The sequence below is a fragment of the Lagenorhynchus albirostris genome, chromosome X (genome assembly GCF_949774975.1).
Source record: "Lagenorhynchus albirostris chromosome X, mLagAlb1.1, whole genome shotgun sequence".
In the NCBI taxonomy this organism is placed as follows: domain Eukaryota; kingdom Metazoa; phylum Chordata; class Mammalia; order Artiodactyla; family Delphinidae; genus Lagenorhynchus; species Lagenorhynchus albirostris.
The window spans coordinates 120,622,596-120,643,174 of NC_083116.1; the positions used below are offsets into that span (position 1 = coordinate 120,622,596).

At 41.9% G+C, this 20,579-nt stretch overlaps 1 protein-coding gene across 3 annotated transcripts in view; it reads right to left on the reverse strand.

Moving 5' to 3' along the window:
- The window catches only part of GLRA2 (glycine receptor alpha 2), a 195,360-nt gene that overhangs the window by 31,608 nt on the left and 143,173 nt on the right, over positions 1-20,579 (reverse strand). For all 3 annotated transcript variants that reach the window (XM_060137824.1, XM_060137825.1, XM_060137826.1), the window contains exon 8: positions 4,690-4,839. In XM_060137824.1, the coding sequence (XP_059993807.1) occupies positions 4,690-4,839 (150 nt within the window). The remainder of the gene's footprint in view (positions 1-4,689; positions 4,840-20,579) is intronic.

The following is a 20,579-nucleotide window of genomic DNA, read 5'->3' on the forward strand; positions in this document are numbered from 1 at the left end:
GCCAAAGTCAGGAGTGGTGTGGCCAGATATAAAAAGCCAGGGCGAGAGAAGCGCAGGTGAGGCTTTAAAGTTCTTATGGGGAAGTTGTTAAGCCATCACATGGTGTGAAAAGTTACTGGAGCTGAGGGCGTAACATAAAAATAGGATTTACTACTTAGACCTGGGGCACATCAACTTCTAACAGGCTGGGGTTGGCCCAACCATAGGGATTTGCAAGTTCTGTCAGTGAAGATCTCAGCTTGATCATTGCTGAGAAACTCTGCTTTGATGAAATTGGCTGCCTTTTGAGATGTAGAAAAGGTAAAGCAGATACGCCTAGTTGCAAATTGCCTGGTCCCCTCCTTGAAAGTGACCCTGTTTCATAACTTGCTGGTTCAGTAAACACCCGGCACTCTTCCCATGTAAGTAAATGTAATCTCAGGGCTCTCTCAGTAAACATCTTCCTTGAACAAATCATCATGCCAGCGTCACTTTGGGAAGTAATCTGCTCTGGGATTTTCTTACACCGTCTAAAGAATCAGGCTGGATTGTGTTGGGGAGGTCAGTTTCCTAATGGGAAATTAAAGAGATGACTTTTTTATTGGGAATATTGAACATTTTAACATGGTGGCCTTGTTTTTGTTTTTAAACTCAGGCCACAACCTGTTAGGGTCTGTGAAAGTCTAATGGTTCAAGACCAGCTGGGCTGGAACTAGGGCAAGGTAAGGTCTCAGGTGCAAAATGTAAGGGGGGTGCCAAAACCCCAGTACTTCAGGTCAATATTTTAATGCAATATTTGAAAAATTCCTTATTAATGCAAAAAGCCATGGGGAAAAACTACCAAATTTAAATAAATACAAGATCTGATCCTGTACTTGTGTGACTTAATCTCACTTGCCTCACCCTAATCTCATCCCTGATGGACCAGCCTTAAAAAAACTGAATAGAAAATATTAGGGTGCATTAGAGATGTTTGTTTCAAGTGTGTGAGTGGGAGAGAGATACTGGATCAGAATGTAAGATGTAAAATGATGTGGACTCTGCAGAGCAGCAGCTGAGGCCCGGAACGCTGGGGCCAGGCTGCCTGCGTGTGTGGCTTTGGGCGTTTTACCTAACCTCTCAGGGCTTTCCTCTCCTCATCTGTACAGTGGAGATAAGAACACTGCCTTCATTATTGGCAGGATGACCACTTAACTGATCCCAACAAGGACAGTTTTGATAGTGGAAAGTGACTTGGACAATCCAGCTCTATAATGTTGATGCTTTTTTATTTTACAGTAATTATCAAACAGTAAGACAATTACAGATTTAAATCATCAAGAAATGACAAAGCCATTCAATCATGAGCATTTAGATGCCCACAGCAAGACTGCTCAGCCTCTATTTTGTTGGTCTCATGTTCACTGAACTTAGGATTTTCTCATGTTTTCCACTGACCCCACCAAAGGGTGGCCTAGTGGCTTTCTAGGTTTTGTATGCCATGTCATGGGCCAAGGCTGGTGCCCCAAATGGCCAGCAGGACAGCAGTATCTCATCACTGACAGATCAAAAGAAAGAAAGATTTATCCCTAGCCTGTTGTGTCTGAGTGCACTTCATTTTATCAGCAAGTTCCCTTCCAGCTATCCTGGAAAGAGTATTAGTTATGACATTGCTTCTGGAAAGGGTCAAGAACAGAGGCCAGGGATGGGGATGGTTATTTTTTAGATTTCAACACATGTTAAAGTGAGAACTTGTGTACTGCACCTGTGTACCCCCAACCCGGAAGATCACACCATGACAGAAAGCAGATGTATAGAGTGGAGGTCCACCAAACCCATCTGAGTTTATTTTAATGCAACTATTAATAAGTGTTTTGGTTTAAAATGAATAATCCAAGACAAATGCTAAATTACACAGGGCATCAGGAAAATAGGCAGAAACAGGACTTTCTGCAGTAAACTGGGCTGTATGATCACAGTACTCACAGTTGTGGAGACTAAATCAATTCTTGTATGGAAAGTATGGTTTATAGTAACCCCTCAATCAGTGTGAGCTCTTGTTACCATTTTTTCTAAACATAATTCAGACTCAAAAAAATTGGAAAGTGCTACTTTGGAAAGATGCCATTTCCTAAGGGACAAATAATTGGAAATGCCTCCCCCTCCTTTTTTTTTTTCAGAAGTCAATTGTCAATGATAGTAAGAGCTTTGACTGCAAAGGGGCACCTGCTGATTGTTTTAATTAAAGTTTTAAATTTAATCGTAGACTTTAAATTCATAACCACACACCTCAGCTGGGCTCTCCCACTACCTCTGCCTCAGCATTCTGACCCCATCTCTCTCCTTGAGCAATGGCTTTTTTATTCTCCCAAACTACTATTTAATACTATAGCTTTCCTCCTTAAACCTTCTACATTCCTCCTTTCCATCCCATTTTCAGCTGGTAACCTGCCTCATAATCCTTGGAAATGATGGGAGCAATTAGGAGCTCTACATCGTACCATCATCCAACTACCAGTGTCATTCTCCCATTTTGTCGGTACAGTGGTGTAGCACATGGGCTCTGGAGACACAGCATCACACCTCAGATCTTGCTGTGCTACTTCGTGGCGCATGAGCACGGGCAAATTATTTAACCGTGCTTTGGTATCCTCATCAATGAACTGACACTAATTTAAGTCATTATTAAAATGGCTGAAATATCTGTCCTCGTGTAAGGCCACCCCTGACCCTTGGTTCTGGATTTCACCCTTTCTCATCTTCTAAAGGTTTTTTGTTTTTCCTAGAAATTATGGTGTCCTTTCACTGCGTTGTTGATTTCTCCCTTTTTGCTACAGTATTCCTGTTGTCAAACATGTTCTTTTATTTTCCATTTCGAAAAAAGGTTCCTCCCATGATCCCACATTATCTTCCATGCTATCTTCTAGGCTCCCAGCAGGTTTAATGTATCATTTTTTAGGGGGAACAGATTTTGAAAACTCTCTCTCATCTCTTGTATGTAGAATTTTAACTTCAGTTCGCTAGTGTATTGTTACAGGCACTGGAGTTCTCCGTATCAAAGAGCATATTTCTCTCCCAGAATCTGAAACTGAAAGCAAGTGCAAGGCTTCTGGAGTCCTATATGAAATTAAATTATAAACCAGGGCACTGCTTCCCAAATGTGTCTGCACACTGGCATTGCCTGGGGACCTTCAGAAGATACACCTGTGCCCCATTCCGAGACTGGGATTAATGGGTATGGGGTATGGCCAAGGTTTGGGTTTTTTTTTTTTTTTTTTTTGCGGTACGCGGGCCTCTCACTGTTGCGGCCTCTCCCATTGCGGAGCACAGGCTCCAGACGCGCAGGCTCAGCGGCCATGGCTCACGGGCCCAGCCGCTCCGCAGCACGTGGGATCTTCCCGGCCCGGGGCGCGAACCCGTGTACCCTGCATCGGCAGGCAGACCCTCAACCACTACGCCACCAGGGAAGACCCGGTTTGGGATTTTTGAAAGATCTCCAAGCTATTCTAATGTGCAGGCAAGTTTGGGAACCACTGAACTGGAGGTTTCGAGCCATGTATTTCCAACCTCAAACTTCTAGATAGTGTAAGTTTTGGGTTTCTGCATTAAAATTAAAGTTGAGACAATGAGATCAGTCTAATTGGATTTATCAGGTTGAAATCAACATGAGTAGGGACCTTATTTACATAAAGCCGATCAATTCATAAAAAAAGCAGTTTTGTGAGCAAAGACACGCACACAAATTATCAATGTTCAAAACAACAGGATTTTAAAATAATTTTGTCAAATGGAATATATATCTCCAACTACAGTTGCTAGATAAAACACAGGGCTCCCAGTTACATTTGAATTTCAGATAAACAACAAATAATTTATTAATATAAGTCTGTTCCATGCAACATCTCGGATGTACTTATACTAAATATTTATTATTTATCTGAAATTCAGGCTTAACTGTGTGCCCTATATATTTTTTAAATTGAAGTATAGTAAATTTACAATGTTGTGTTAGTTTCAGGTGTATAGCCAAGCGATTCAGTTATATATATGTATATGTATGTGTGTGTGTGTGTGTGTGTATTCTTTTTCGCATTCTTTTCCCTTATAGGTTATTACAAGATATTGAGTATAGTTCCCTGTGCTATACAGTAGGTCCTTGTTGGTTATCTATTATATATATAGTAGTGTGTATGTGTTAATCCCAAACTCCTGGTTTATCCCTCTTCCCCCTTTCCCCTTTGGTAACCATAAGTTTGTTTTCTATGTCTGTGAGTCTATTTCTGTTTTGTAAATAAGTTCATTTGAATCATTTTTTTTAGATTCCACATATAAGTGATATCACATGATATTGCTCTTTCTCTGTCTCACTTATTTCACTTAGTATGATCATCTCTAGGTCCATCCATGTTGTTCCAAATGGCATTATTCCATTCTTTTTTATGGCTGAGTAATATTCCATTGTGTGTGTGTGTGTGTGTGTGTGTGTGTGTGTATACACCACATCTGTTTTATCCATTCATCTCTTGATGAATTTTATTTGCTAAATGTGACAACTCTGTCCCAATTTTAAAGGACTAACCTGAGCAGGAATTCAGTATAGAAGGCTGAATCAGGACAAAAATTAACTTCAGCTTCTTGCTCACTATGTATTGTTCTATTTTCTAAATTACATTGCCTGGATAACCACCTCGAGCTCTACCTGACTTTGTCTGCACTCAGGGTCAACTGTACCTTATTCTGCCTCTTCTGCCTTCTCCGGAGCCGCAGAAACTCCTTGTGCTGCCTGGAGACAAAGTTCACTGCTGCATATTCCAGTAAGGCTGCAAACACAAACAGAAGGCACACTGCCATCCAGATGTCAATCGCTTTTACGTAGGAGACCTGAGAGAGAGGGAGAGACAGAGACACCGTGAAAACTTGTGGGGAAACCAGGCTCCTTATGGTGTGAGCAGCAGAATAACGTCATTTCCCTTCATCAAGGATTATTTTCTAGGCTTTCCTTAAGAAAGTGCTTAAGCGTTTTCCATCCCACTTTGCAGATTCTGGGCAGAGCAGTGAAAGTTACATGCCCTCCTGCCCCAGGCCCTTGTTCCATTTCTCTCAGTATAGCCCACCTGCTCAAGTAGCCTCATCCCTGAGACCAGCTCCAAAGGGGACTACAAGAACTGCCTTCGTGAAAAAAAAAGAAAGAAAAAACTTTGAGGTAAAACAGTGGGTGCTACTCTTGAAACTGCTCATTTCCTTCTATTTTTTCTTACCATTTAAAAACTCATTAAGATAATTCCAAAACTTGGATGAGAAATAAACTATATCTGGCTTTGGGTCCTTCAAAAACCAATTTGTAATTTCCATTCAGCTTTTGATCCTAACTGATGCAGAAACAAGTTTCTTCTTTTTTTTATTGAAGTATACAATATTATACAAGTTACAGGTGTATAATATAGTGATTCACAATTTTTAAAGGTTGTACTCCATTTGTAGTTATTTTTAAATGTTGGCTGTATTCCCCTTGTAGCTTATTTTATACGTAATAGTTTTTACCTCTTAATCCCCTACCCCTAAATTGCCCCTCCCTTCTTCCCTTGCCCCACTGGTAACCACTAGTTTGTTCTCTATATCTGTGAGCCTTCTTTTTTTTTTTTTTACATCTTTATTGGAGTATAATTGCTTTACAATGGTGTGTTAGTTTCTGCTTTATAACAAAGTGAATCAGTTATACATATACATATGTTCCCATATCTCTTCCCTCTTTTCTTTATTGTTATAGTCACTAGTTTGTTGTATTTTTTAGATTCCACACATAAGTGATATCGTACAGTATTTGTCTTTCTCTGTCTGACTTAGTTGCACATGGCAAAATTTAGTTCTTTTTTATGCTGAGTAGCATTCCATTGTGTGTGTGTGTGTGTATACACACCACATCTTCTTTATCCATACATCTATTGATGGACACTTAGGTTGCTTCCATATCTTGGCAATTGTAAATAATGCTGCTATGAACACTGGGGTGCATGTATCTTTTCGAATTAGTGTTTTTGTTTTTTTCAGATATACACCCAGGAGTGGAATTGCTGGGTCATATGGTAGTTCTATTTTTAGTTTTTTTAGAAACCTCCATCCTGTTCTCCCTAGTGGTTGCACCCCTTTTCTCCACATCCTCGCCAACATTTGTTATTTGTGTTCTTTCTGATGGTTGCCATACTGACAGGTGTGAGGTGATATCTTACTGTTGTTTTGATTTGCATTTCCCTGATGATTAGCGATGTTGAACATCTTGTTATGTGCCTGTTGGCCGTCTGCATGTCCTCTTTGGAGAAAAGTGTATTCGGGTTTTCTGCCCACTTTTTTAATCAAGTTGTTTTATTTTTTGGTTTTTTTGGGGTTTTTTTGTGGTACGCGGGCCTCTCACTGTTGTGGCCTCTCCTGTTGTGGAGCACAGGCTCCGGACGCGCAGGCTCAGTGGCCATGGCTCACGGGCCCAGCCGCTCCGCGGCATGTGGGATCTTCCCGGACCGGGGCACGAACCCATGTCCCCTGCATCGCAGGCGGACTCTCAACCACTGCGCCACCAGGGAAGCCCAAGTTGTTTGGTTTTTTTTTGATGTTGAGTTGTATAAGCTGTTTATATATTTTGGATATTAACCCCTTATTAATCATATCATTTGCAAATATTTTCCATATTTGCAAACCCATTCCATAGGTTGTCTTTTCATTTTGCTCATGATTTCCTTTGCTGTGCAAAAACTTTTAAGATTGATTAGGTGCTACTTGTTTTTTTTTGCTTTTATTCCCTTTGCTTTAGGAGACAGATCCAAAAACATATTGACGTGCTTTATGTCAAACAGTGTTCTGCCTATGTTTTCCTCTAGGATGTTTATGGTTTCTGATCTTATATTTAGGTCTTTAATCCATTTTGAGTTTATTTTTGTATATGGTGTAAGAGAGTGTTCTAATTTCATTCTTTTACATATAACTGTCCAGTTTTCCCAGCACCACTTATCAAAGAGACTGTCTTTTCTCCATTATATATTCTTGCCTCCTTTCTTGAAGATTAGTGGACCATAAATGTGTGGGTTTATTTCTGGGCTGTCTGTCCGGTTCCATTGATCTGTGTGTCTGTTTTTGTGCCAGTACCATACTGTTTTGTTTACTAGAGCTTTGTAGTATAGTCTGAAGTCAGGGAGAATGATTCCTTCAGCTCTGTTCTTTCTCCAGATTGTTTTGGCTATTCGGGGTCTTTTGTATTTCCATACAAATTTTACAATTATTCTCGTTCTTTGAAAAATGCCATTAGTATTTTAATAGGGATTTCATTGAATCTGTAGATTGCCTTGGGTAGTATCATCGTTTTAACAATATTAATTTTTCCAATCCAAGAATGTGGTATATCTGTCCATCTGTTTGTGTCATCTTCAATTTCTTTTATCAGTGTTTTATAGTTTTCTAAGTAGAGGCTTTTACCTCCTTAGGTAGGTTTATTCCTAGGTATTTCATTCTTTTTGATGTGATGATAAATGGGATTGTTTCCGTAATTACTCTTTCTGATATTTTGTTGTTAGTGTATAGAAAAGTAACAGATTTTTGTATATTAATTTTTTTATGCAGCAATTTTACCAAATTCATTGATGAGCTCTAGTAGTATCAGGTGACGTCTTTAGGATTTTCTATGTATAGTATCATGTCGTCTGCAAACAGTGACAGTTTTACTTCTTCTTTTCCAATTTGGATTCCTTTTATTTCTTATTTTCTGATTGCAGTGGCTAGGACTTCCAATACCATGTTGGATAAAAGTGGCAAGAGTGGGCATCCTTGTCTTGTTCCTGATCTTAGAGGAAATGCTTTCAGCTTTTCACTGTTGAGTATGAAGTTAGCTGTGGGTTTGTGATATATGGCTTTCATTATGTTGAGGTTAAATAGTTGTAAGCTATCACAAATCAAGATATTCAACCAAAGTAAAATATCAGGGCTGTAGCCTTGGGAAGGTATCTGGTTAAAAAGGAAACTTTTATGACCCTTCTGTGATTGGTTGAGTGCTTTGTACATCTTATTTGATAAAGCAGATTCTGAAAGCAAATACTTTTTACTTGCAATGCAAAGTTCCTTTCATCTCACTCAACTTCCAATTATTTTTTTAAACAGGAGGGGGAAAATAATTAGATGAAGTTGTAACATGTTGGACCACAGACTACAAACGATTCTTATTCAACTGCCTATGTGAATGTGTACTATCTAGTTCTAATTTTTAAATAGGGTTTCCTGTTTTTTGATAGTTGTTACTGAGTGTTTGCCATCCAGAATTTATGCATTTTACATATATTAATTTTCTAACCATTATGACAACTGTATTACCCCCATTTTCTGGTTAGGAAAGTGGGGTACAGAGAGGTTAAATTATTACCCAAAGTGAGAAAGCTAAAAGGTGGCAGAGCTAAGATTGGAATTGGAACCCAGTCTGACTAGTGAATCTCCTTTCTGGACACACACAAACATACTACTAGGATTATACCTTTTGTATCTTGCATTTCCCTTTGACCTTTATAGTGAGCGTTTCCCATGTAATTTAACTTTCTTCTAAATCATAATTTCCAGTGCTTGTATAATTGTCTATACCATCATTAATCATTCTGTATGATAGGATATTTAGGTGATTTTTAGTTTCATTTTATGCTACTGTAAATTTGGGAGCTATGAATATTCTTCCCCCCCCACCAGATATTTAACTATATCTCTGATTATTTGTGAGGTCAATTTTTAGACTGGGATTATGGGAGTAAATGCTAAGAAAATATGCTCCTGACTTAGAAAGTTAGTAGGAGCATAGAGGATGTAAAAGCAGAGACTCTAGAATGAGATGCCCGAAGTAAGAAACACTGCTCTGTTGTTACTCTAACTTTGCCAAATTGTTTAACCTGTCTCTGCTTCCCCTCCTCATCTGTATAAAGGAAAATAATAGTAGCTATTTCGTAGAGTTATGTGGATAAAATCACTTAATGTATGCAAAGTGCTTAGAATAGTGTTTGGCACAGAGTAAGTACTATATAAATGTTTGTAATTATTTGACTACATAAGGGTGTGATTTTGTTAATAGAAAAATCTTGGAAGAGACAGAAAAATCAACAAGGAAAATAAAAACTGCCCACTGTCCTAATATATTCCAATTATTATTTTTAAGGTTACCACCTGCCTTGCACTATTTGTCTCCATCAATCTGAACTACTTGGCAGTCCCACATATGTTGTGACAAAGTGGTATAGCACCTGCGATGCTTATTCTCAGTCTTTCTGATTAACAGATGACTCAGAATCCTTCGTGACTTGGCTTGCATACCAGCTCCTCTGGGAAGCATCCCTAACCTTCCTACTTTTGTCTCATCTGGGTTGGGGGCCACTTTTCCTTGCTCCCTTATAACTCTCTATTGAGCCTGTCTGTTCTTTTTCAGTCCAGCAGCTTCCCTGACCCAACCACTAGACTCACTAGACTGTAAACATTTTTTTTTTTTTAAGAAAGGTCCTGTGTAGTATTACTCTTTGTATCACCAGCCCAGGACCTGGCAAATAGTGAGTAAACATTAGATATGTGGGATGGATGGATAAATGGATGATTGAATGACAGAAGGAAGGAATGAAGGAAATAGCTGGCCATCTTTCCATTTTTGTACTTTAACTTCAACAATTCTTTACTATATAACATTACCCACAATTGCACATACTGGATATTTCTGAGAGTGGACTTTTAGTGCATTTAAATTCTCTCAGCTCACCAAGCATTCCTGGAATGTTTCTTTCCTTAATAAGCAATAATTTTCTTGTATTTGCTGTCCTGGAGCAGTCCTATTCTCCTGTAATAATCGAACATTACCAATCACAGCATTCCGGTTATATGTTATGCAGATGGCCTTTGAGTGTTTTAAGACCTAATAATGAGAAGAATTTGTCAGTGCCTGATAGATGTCCATACCAAAAGCTAAGTGCAGTAGAATTCACCATCATTCCTCCCCTTGCTAGTGTTTACAGCACTCAGTCATTTGTAAACCTTTCCCCCCTCTCCTTCTAGCCATCAGCAGGCCAGGCACATATTTGGCTTCTTTTATAACTGCTCATAAACAAATCCTTTCAGTCTCTTAATGATTTTGGTTGGTCTCCGAGTTTCCTCCAAATCATGATCATCTTTCCAGCATTGAAGTGCTGGCATTAACTGCATTATTCACACGGATTTAGGTGGTGTTGTGAGACATCTATTACATATGATGGGGTGTCCTTCAGTGCTGGTCTCTCAGGATTGAAATGCCTTTTTGTTACTTCCATCCAGCTCTGATGTCACATTCTCTCCCTTTGGCTGCTAATTCTTAGATGTTTTTACCTCACATTTTTTCCTGTCACATTATTTTTATGATTCCTGGGCTTACATGAGCCCTTCCTGAACTACATTACTACAGTCTTGCAAAACAGTTTTCAAATTAATGAAGCTCTCAAAATGCTAGTATGATTCATTTAGTGTTATCTCTCCAGGTATATTTAATTCAGAAACATAAACACTGAGGGCCTACTATGTGGAAGGCACTGTAGTAGGTGCTGGTGGGAGGTGGGGCAGAAATACAAGAATAACTAAGATGCACATTGATTCTTCCCAGGACTCCCCAGATGATACCCCAGGGGAACCTGTTCATGCTGTGCTCCAGAAAGCGTCATTCACATAGGTCAGGGAGCAGCAAATTAGGACCTATGAATCGAATCTGCCCCACCACGTTCTATAAATAGTTTTATTGGAACACAGCCATACTCATTCATTTATATATTGTCCACGGCAGCTTTTACAGTAAAATGGCACAGTTGAGTAGTTGTGACAGAGACCATATGGTCTGGAAATCCTAAAATACTATGTGACCCTTTACAGAAAATGTTTGCCAGCCCCTGACATAGACTGCAGTGTTGTCTGGTTTGTCCTGGGGATGTCAATCTTGGTGGCCCTGTTTGGTGCTTGAGAAAACCACGGTCTAGTGAGGGAGACAGTCAAGTGAACATAAAACTGATACAAAGCAGGTGGTCTCACGTGCCAAAGTAGAGGAAAAACCAAAAGGTGGCGGGAAGATGTGGGGAGTTCAGTAGTGACAGGGAAAATCAGAAAAGGCTTCGTTCCTGGATGGCGTGGCATTTGACTTAGGGCTTGAGGAAAGCCAGGACTTTGATGGGTGGAAGAAGCTATGAAAGCAAACCATGGAGATGGGAGAGAATAGGTGGGCTTGAGGATGGTCAGCAATCCAGTGACTGGGATGTGCTGGGTACCGGGGAAGTGCATGGTGAGGTATGGACAGGTAGGCTGGGCCAACACAACTTCCAGGCAGAGGCATCTGCGTTTCAGACTGCTTGTAAAGATAAGCTAATTATGGTTTTGAGGTGGGGTACAGATATATAAGGCCTTTTCTAATTAGCTTGGATTTCTTTGTCTCAAAAGCAAGAGTCTTAGCAAAAGTAGACATTTTCCCTCCATATAGAAATTTACCTTCTCTCCTGACACTCTCAACTCTACACAGGGTCAGTTCTCTTCCAAGCTTTCTAACAACATCTCTGAATCCTTTGCTGAATCTTCTTCGATTTCTTATCTGTGGTCCTTGAACTCTTTCCTCTTCGATTTTCCCTGTATCTTCAGGTCCTCAATAAATGCATTCACTCCTATAGTTTCTCTCTCTCTCTCTCTCTCTCTCTGTGTGTGTGTGTGTGTGTGTGTGTGTGTGTGTGTGTGTGTGTCTCCCATAGCAGAGATTGGCCAAGTTCTTGTGAATCCCATTTCCTCTTCCTGGGACACCAGTAAACAAGATTTTCCAGCTCAGCTGGATCCCCAGTGGAATGTGGGCAGAAGTCATATACACTGCTTCAGGGCCTCTGAAATCTCCCAGGAGGTCATTAGGACTTAACCTTTCTGCAGCCACCTTGGGTGTCACTCATCTAAGGTGGCAGTGCCATAAGATGGGAGAAGCCTGGATCCCTAAAGGACGCAGGGCCACCCATTTCACAGTGGAATGTAATAGGAGTGAGAAATAAATTTTTATTGTTTAAAGCCATGGAGATTTCAGGGTTTTGTATTTCCAACGTTCCCAAACCCATCACTCAGTCCTGACCTCCTGACCTCTCACCAGTATTCTTGTGCTCATTATAAAAGGCCCAGTGCGGGGTGGGGGTGAGGTGGTGGTGGTGGTGGTATTTCCCTGGTGGTCCAGTGGTAAAGAATCCGCCTTACAATGCAGGGGATGTGGGTGGTTCCATCCCTGGTCAGGGAACTAAGATCCCATGTGCCGCGGGGCAACAGGTTATACTGGGACAGGCCAGGTAGTCAGTGCTGCCACCATCCTTCTCTTCCAAGGAAATCTGATTTTCCTGGCATTAAACAGCAGGTAGTAAGCCCGTGTGCCGCAACTACAGAGCCCACGCACCCTGGAGCCTGCGTGCCACAACTAGAGAAGAGAAAATCCACATGCCATAACGAAAGATCCCGTGCCACAACGAAGATCCCACATCCCACAACTAAGACCCGACACAGCCAAAAATAAATAAATAAAATAAATTTAAAAAAAATAAATTAAAAAAATAAAAGGCCTGGGAAATTCCCTGGCGGTCCAGTGGTTAGGAGCCCACGCTTCCACTGCGGGGGGCATGGGTCTGATCCCTGGTCTGGAAACTAAGATCCCACAATGCCCTGCAGCATGGCCAAAAAATATATAAAAAGGGCCCGCAGTTAGGATTTGCAAAAGCAAAATCATTAAATGCCCCACCTTCCCATTCACTTCATTTGAATCTTGCTTCCCACCGGCAACACTAGTTTCACCATTAGTTCTTTCCTTGCCTTCACCTCTATTCAGTCTGTTGCAAAAGCTCAACATTGACTTCTGCAAAGCACCCTTAGGTTCACCCTTTTCTCTCCATTCCAAAGATGTCACTGCAACCCTGGCCATCAACACTTACACCTGGTTATTATAACAACTTCCTAACTGATCACCCTGTACCCAGTTCCTCCTCGTGGCACTTTATCCTTTTGCTTCTGCCAGATTTAATTTAAACGCCAATTCATTTTGCAACACATCTTGAGAACTACTGTGGCTGCCTAGTATAGGCTCTAGTATCCAAGATCTCACACAGCATGTGTCCACCCTAGTTATTCAGTCTTATTCCACTCTTTCCTAACATGAACCTTGTGCTTTGTTTAAGCAATTCTTCTTACCCTGAGGAAGCCAAGTCCATTCCTACTGAGAATCTCAGTCATTCTCAGATGGGTGTAATTTTGCACCACAGGAGACGTTTGGCGATGTCTGGAGATATTTTTGGTTGTCACAACCAGGGGGAGGTGCTACTCGTGTCTAGTTGGTTGAGGTCAGGGATGCTGCTAAACATCCTATAAAGCACAGGACAGTCCCCACAGTGAACAGTTATCCAGCCCAAAATGTCAATAATTCTGAGATTGATAAGCTCTGAGATAGAGAAAGCACCCGCCCCAGGCCTGGTTCAGTGGTCCTCAGCTGGGGCTGATGTTGCCGTGAGAGGACACTTGGCAATGTCTGAAGGTGGTTTTGGTTGTCCCACCTGGGGAGTGAGGTTTTGCCACAGGCTTCTAGTGAGTAGAGGCCAGGGATACTGCTAAAAAGCCCAACAATGCATAAGACAGCCCCCATGACAAAGAATTATCCAGCCCCAAATGTTAATAGTATGAAGGCTGAGAAGTCTTGGTTTACACTCTTCTCCCAGCATAGAAATTCTTCCTCCCTTTACCTGCTTTCTCTACCTATGTATTTCCAGGTAATTCCTCAAGGAGTAGCTCAGTCTCCATCTCCAGAGTGATGCTTTCTCTGCCTATTCTAGCCCACAGTGGTCTTACCGATCTTTAGGATTTGTAATGCACTGGTAGTTAGCATCAGACAGTTGAGTGTTTGCTTCATGTTTGCATGTTTTATCTGCCTAGTTAAAGTATAGGATGCTTGGAGGATAAAGACCCAGGGATGTCTTTTGTATCTACACCCCCCAAGAACAAGTCTTTGTGCATTGAGTAAATGCCCCATAGTTTCTGTTGACTGACAAGTTATTCAAGCTGCATATAAATTCAAATTCCTTTCACAATCACTAAAGGGAAAAAATTTATCTCACGTCTTTTAAAGCCAATAGCTGATGATATTAAGATTACTCTAGATTTATTTTCACTAAGGGAAAGAAGAGTAGTTATTCTGCTGAATTTACAATTCCTGTAGTTTACAAACATATCTGGTGAAACAGTAGAGCCAGTCAAGTTGTTTAGGTTTTTGTGGCACTAAATAAACATTTATCTGATATTTGAACAGACCAGTTAGTTGATGGAGTTTAGCTCATTACTCAGTTACTTTGGCATCATGTTGACATTTCTTAGAGATACTTTTCATTAGTGTTTTTTTTTCTTTTTCAACACTATCTAGGTATTTTTGAAAACCTTGGCAATTTTTCATGAGGAAATTTTTTCATTAATTATATACTGAGATCAGTTTCAAAATGGAAAATCAAACCATGAATTTATTTACTTTAGTCCCATAATTTGTTTTGTCTACATTCAAAGACTACACCATTTCCTGCGTCATGAAGCCAGTTGTTCATGGGTTCGGCCATTTTCTACCCAGTGTTTATCCCCATCATAGAAGAGTGGCTCGTCATTGTATAAGGATTGCCTGAATGTCCTTACAGCTTGGGTACCCTCTCCATCCCTCATGGGCAAGGCACTGCCATTTGACAATGTGCCAACTGAAATATATCCACATTCGCATCCCCTAGGCTGACCCCAGAGAGCTGAGACATTCCTCTAGCAGCCAGCCAAGGAGGATGGGTATGAACACGTATGAAGAGAAGTTCTCTCCAGTAGAGAAAAATCACAAATGACTGTGATAAACCAAGTATTTTTTTAATAGAAAAGAGACAAAGTGGAATTTATAGGACAATGTCAAAATACTAAGATATTTTTCTTGCTTTAAGTGGAATGATGTCTCACACCCACCTGCTTGAGTCAGTGTTTAATTATTCTCAGAGTATGCATACAATCCACTGCTAAACCAGAATAGAAGATTTTCTGCTCTGTACAGTACAGTTTCTTTTCATCCAATTTAGAAGGACAAATCTTAATTAACCCTGATTAATGCAGCTGTTGAAATGGATACCCGTTGGTCACAGTAGCCTGACCTGCGCTTCCATTACGTGGGACAGAAGCCTTTGGTAGCTCCAATCAATCGTCTTTTATTGAGTGCTATGAAGTACACCACCACCCTCTCCATCCTCATTTTATGGGGGAGAAAAATAAGTTTATTAAATGCATGTCTAAATCTTATACAAGTAGTAAGCAACAAAGATGGAAATGAGAATTCTGGCTTTGACTTTCTGTTTTGTCTCTTACCTACGTTCAGTCATGGTAAAAAATATCATCAGAAAAAATATAAGCAGTCGAATTAATCCTAGTGCCAGAGATTCATGGTGTTGTACAATTTTATCTTTACAATTTCACTGCCAAGTTGCCATTTTTATTGCCTAATTAAAGAGCTCACATCTGCCGTTTAACGCCAGGAAAATCACATTTCCTTGGAAGAGAAGGATGGTGGCAGCACTGACTACCTGGCCTGTCCCAGTGTAACCACCGCACCCGTTTTCTCTCCATGTCTTACACTCTTGCTAGGTTCTGGGTAGAGTACTGAATAAACACAACTCTTGTAAGGGTGCTGTTTGTAAAAAGAGCCATTGGGTGGCAGTGCCTCCAAGCCCGTACCTGCAGGAACCAACTAGTTACCAAGGGCATTCCTTAGACCACAAAGCTTTCATCAGGACAGGACCTGAACAACCTCAGGGACCAAATAATTTGGGTGTTGGGTGGCACACAGGTCTAGTTAGCTGATATTATTTCTTAAGATGAATAAATTTCTCTCCATTATGGTGGTCAGAAAACTGTTCAAAGTTGCTTGCCAAAGCACACTCTCCGTGTGAGTTTTGTGAGTGGAGAGGCAAGAGAAGGGTAGAACTGCCAGCCCCAGAATGCACGAATAATCCTAGGTGACAGCCACTGTTAGAGGCATCATAGGGACACCCTGGAGAAAGGCAGCCCCAAGGCTCAGCTTTCTGCAAATGTAGGTGTCTGGGGGAGGGAGGCAAGGTGAGGAAGGAGTGGCATCTGGAGGAAGGGGAGGGAGCAGGGCTGGTGGGGCTTCTTCCCCGTACTGCGTCTGCCACATGTCTCACCATATTCTCAGCTGATGGACAGGAATACTGATTCCTTCCATAGTCTGCTTCCGGTGGCTGCACCTTCAACGACAAAAGAAGTGCAGTATATTGCTTCTTAGGCAAGGGCAGGAATGAGGAGGGAGTTGGGAGTCAGGAGCAAATTGCCCAGCAGTGTAAGAATAACCACGATGAAGAAAAGAGCCAGTTGGATGATATCAGTTTTGGAAAGGCAACCAAAGGCTTTTGGTGGATAATGAGACGATGCTCCACTTAATAGATATCTGTGTAGTCAGTGTGTGTGTGTGTGTGTGTGTGTGTGAGAGAGAGAGAGAGAGAGAGAGAGAGAGGGAGAGAGAGAGAGAGAGGGAGAGAGGGAGAGAGAGAGAGAATCAGGGAGAATATGAAGACAGGAAAAGGAAGGAAATGACCCAAGGATCCCAGTGTCATGGGGTAACTGAAGGATTGCATAAGACACTTCCGGTAAATCTTAACACTCATTTGGCAGACTGTGGACCCTCAGTCACATTGGTTTGCCAAGAATGAGCTCTTGAAGATATTACATAATTCAAAGCTTGCATAATTCAAGGCAATTTTCCCTAGAGGAATACATAAAAAGTAGAATTTGGTTGTATTTCATGTTCTGTGCATGCATTAAGACTTTATTAGTATTTTTACATTGCCCTATTTCAAACTCACACAAGCTAAGTTCACGTAAAATGGCATCTTGTCGCAGCGAGCACTCCTATATGTCAGGGGGGCTGCGATGTGCTGTTACAAAAACAAAACAACAACTCCCACCACCATCATCAGTGAAACGCTTTCAGCCACAGAACTCTAGGAGTTATCTCTGTGATATAGATAAGAAAGCTGAGTTTACTCTTTAACTCTAGCAAGATCACATGGCAGAAGAGTGGGTGAGCTGCTCCTCACATCTCCTCTGGCTTGACTCCACCCTCCGTGCTTTTCTGGCTCCCTGACCCCTGAGGGAAACCGTCCCCAGGGAGTGAGTCAGCAGAATTACTCACAGACTGTGGTTTCACCAGATGACAACATCTGATGTGAAAGAGGTGAGAGAGTGCAGGCAGCGGGCTGGGCGAGCTCGAGACAGCACAGTCACACCTGCAGCCATGGAGCTACTATGAAAAGAAATGCGGGAACATGAGAGAGAGCTACACTGCCCTTCATCTGCTTTCTCAGCCATGGGTGCTGTTTCCACTTCTTTATTTACTCCCCCACCCACCTCGTCGCAGCTTCAAATTTCATTCTTATGAACAAGGAAGGAGAGGAGGGAAGTTTAATAAAAACTGTCCAGTCTCGTTCTCTGACTCAGGCTGAGGGAAAGGCCTTGGGATGGCGGCTAGGGTTTGTAGCGATGACAGTGGTTTTCTCCTGTCCTCCATCTGCTGCTGCCCAGAGAGGGGGCTGGATGGGAGGGGAAATCTGGAGACGCTGAGTGGTCTCCACCCCCTAGACTGGGCTCGTTGCCTTATGATTTCCAAGTCGGCTGCGCTCCCTGGAGTAGCATGAGGAGGCCAGATCAGGAAGGCAACACGGGCCAAATCTCTCACCCCCGACCATTTTTGCAACCCTGAACCTTAGCAGAGTGAGCAGGCAGGCCATTGCTGGGTATGTGCGGGCTCTTGGTCATCGCAGAGCAATCACGATGGCGGACTTCTGACGCAAGCGGACTTCTGAGATGCTCGGTGGGGTGGGTGAGATAGGTGAGCAATGGACGATCCTGGACTACAAACGGTGGCAGGCTTAGAAGCCCATTCCAACCTGTAGTGATAGAGAAGCCATTTCCTCAAGAGCACCTGGGATCCTGTGATGACTCTGGGGCGCAAAGAGGCTTCTCCAGGTGCTGAGCTTCCCTGCAATGCACCTGAATCCTCTGAGCCCTGGGATGCCACAGCCTGGGGATGAGGACGGATATTCCTTTGGTGGAGGGCAAGAGTGTTTCACAACTGAGATATTAATATCTATTGAATGGCAGTCAGTGGTAGCCAAGAAGCTTTAGCACCCACGCCCTGGCCTGTGGCCTGGTTTAGCTTCAGCTCTGCACTTTAATGTTAGCTCATGGTGCAGGCAGCAGGTGAGTGAGGAGGGCTCTGCGGAAGCCACCTTGATAGAAACGTTCCCTTCTTGGCCTGAGACCCTGGGCGCTCATGCCTGGGGCATGGCAACCTCAAGCTCCTGAAGTGAATCAGGCCTCCATCATGTTCAAGGTTACATATGGGGAGAAGAAAACAAGAAAAAGAGCTCCAGGTCAATCAGAGGCCTGGAATTAACGTGGTACAAGAGCCTCTGGCTGGGCTGGTGATCTCACTTTTTGTTACTGTAAATTACCCAAGAGCTGGCCTCCACTGTGTCCATTTCCTGTAGTCGAGCAGCATTTTGATGCAAGTCAGTTCCATGCCTTTCTCCTCACCACAAAAACCAGAAACACAAACCACCCGCTAATAATTAGCTACTTATTTGCACTAGATATGAGCCTGCAGGAATCTGTTCATAATTAAAAAGAAATCCTACAGCCTCTTGAATAAAATGACACAAATAGATAAGCAAGCTCTTTGAAGAAATTAAAAAGACCGTGCTATCAGGAGGCATTTCTATATTTCAATATTGAATTGTACAGACTGCTATAAAAAGAACAAAAGATAAATTGTGAAAGTGGAAAGATTTGGGTTGGGCTTATTGAGTACATCAATTTCTAATACATCAGTTGCATATATCTGCTTCAGAGAGTTTAGATGAGTCCCAGTCCCTTGATGGAAATCAATCCTGTAGCATTACAGAAGCTAAGAAAAGGAGGCAGGGCTGTGATGGAGAGAGCAGTGAGAAGATGCCAGGGATGTGGGTCTTGGCTTTGCCACTGGCTGACTTTGCAAAGGTGGCCACGTCATTTCACCCTTCTGGGCCTCAGTTTCCTTCTTGGAAATATAAAAGGGTTGGATGATCATCTCTAAGGTTTCTGAAAATCTATAACTCAAGGGAAAGAGAAAGTGATGAGGGAGGAAACTAAGTCAGTAGCAGGATGGGGTCCCAATCTCAAGGTGATCAGGGCCGTGAGTGCAAGAAGCGGCCTTCTGGCTCTCTGCTGTGCCGTCTTAACAACCTTCAGTGTCATCCAGTAATGCGTATTCATTGAGCACCTCTGTGTGCCAGGCGGCACCTGCCTAAAATGGAGAATTCCTTGCTTAGAAACAAATTGTATTGATGAAGACACTTACCTGCATAAGACTATGTGTAGCAGATGTACTGCAAATTCACCAGCAAATTGAGTGAGAAAGTCTCCTGTAAGCCATCAGCAACTCACCTCAAGCCCTGAACCTTGCTGCTTTTCTGCCTGAGAGTTGTTTTTTTTGTTTGTTTGTTTTGTTTTTTGGCACTTTAATAACTTTCTCAACTTGCATACAAGGAAGCTTAGAACACTCCAGGGGGACGCCTCTCAACCGTAGAGGGATGGGAGTTAGTGGATAAAGACGCCGGATTTCCAGTTACTTGGTGGGATAAATCTGCTGAGAATTCTATGTGGTTTTTCAGAGGATCCCCAGCAGGATTGAACCATACTTGCCATCCATGGTAACTGGCTCAGTAATAGACTTTATTGGCTTTTCTCCTTTCCTTGTTTACACTCCGTACTCTCTCACTTGTCCTTCCTGAGGCCCCCTCCCAAATGAACTATCTGCACCCAAATACTTGTTATGGGGTCTGTAGTTTACTGAAGCAAATGGCCCCAAACTAAAATTAGATCAGGGAAGGCTGACACAAACGTGATGCCTGTCACATCATGCACCGTTTAGAACCAGGATAGCAACCAACCACAGGTCCTCCTGAAGATTCCTTTCCTATTGACAAAAGCCCTATATCTGGCTGGTTTCCTCATCATCAGTGAGAATGGAGTGTCAACACAGTTCAAAAACCAATCTGGAGAAGTAAGCATCAAATCAATTTGGGATCTGTATTACCCATGTCATTTAACACCCATTACTTCCCTTTTTGCTCTGCACATGTAATTTTAAATTGACAAAATTACAATTGTGTAACTGTAACAGAAACTAATTTCCAATCTAATACTATGCAAGAGTCATCCCGCATATACCAACCCTCCTTGGGTCAGGGAAATAACGAGAGCAGCTTATTCGTAGAAACATCATAGAAACTGTTCCATGCTAGCTACGAAGTTTGTTAGGAAGATTGAATCACAGTTATATTTTGAGCCTAAAAGGATATAGCTCTTATGAAGGTACAAATTACTCCTTGTTGGAGAATGGAGGGAACGAAACGTGCCCACCCAACTGAGAAGGCATCTTGAAACCGAAAAATGAGGGAGGCAGCTCCATATTATTAATGAATCAGTTTATTATAGGGTAACCTACTCACAGGGTGGGAGCGGGATCAGGCAGACAACGA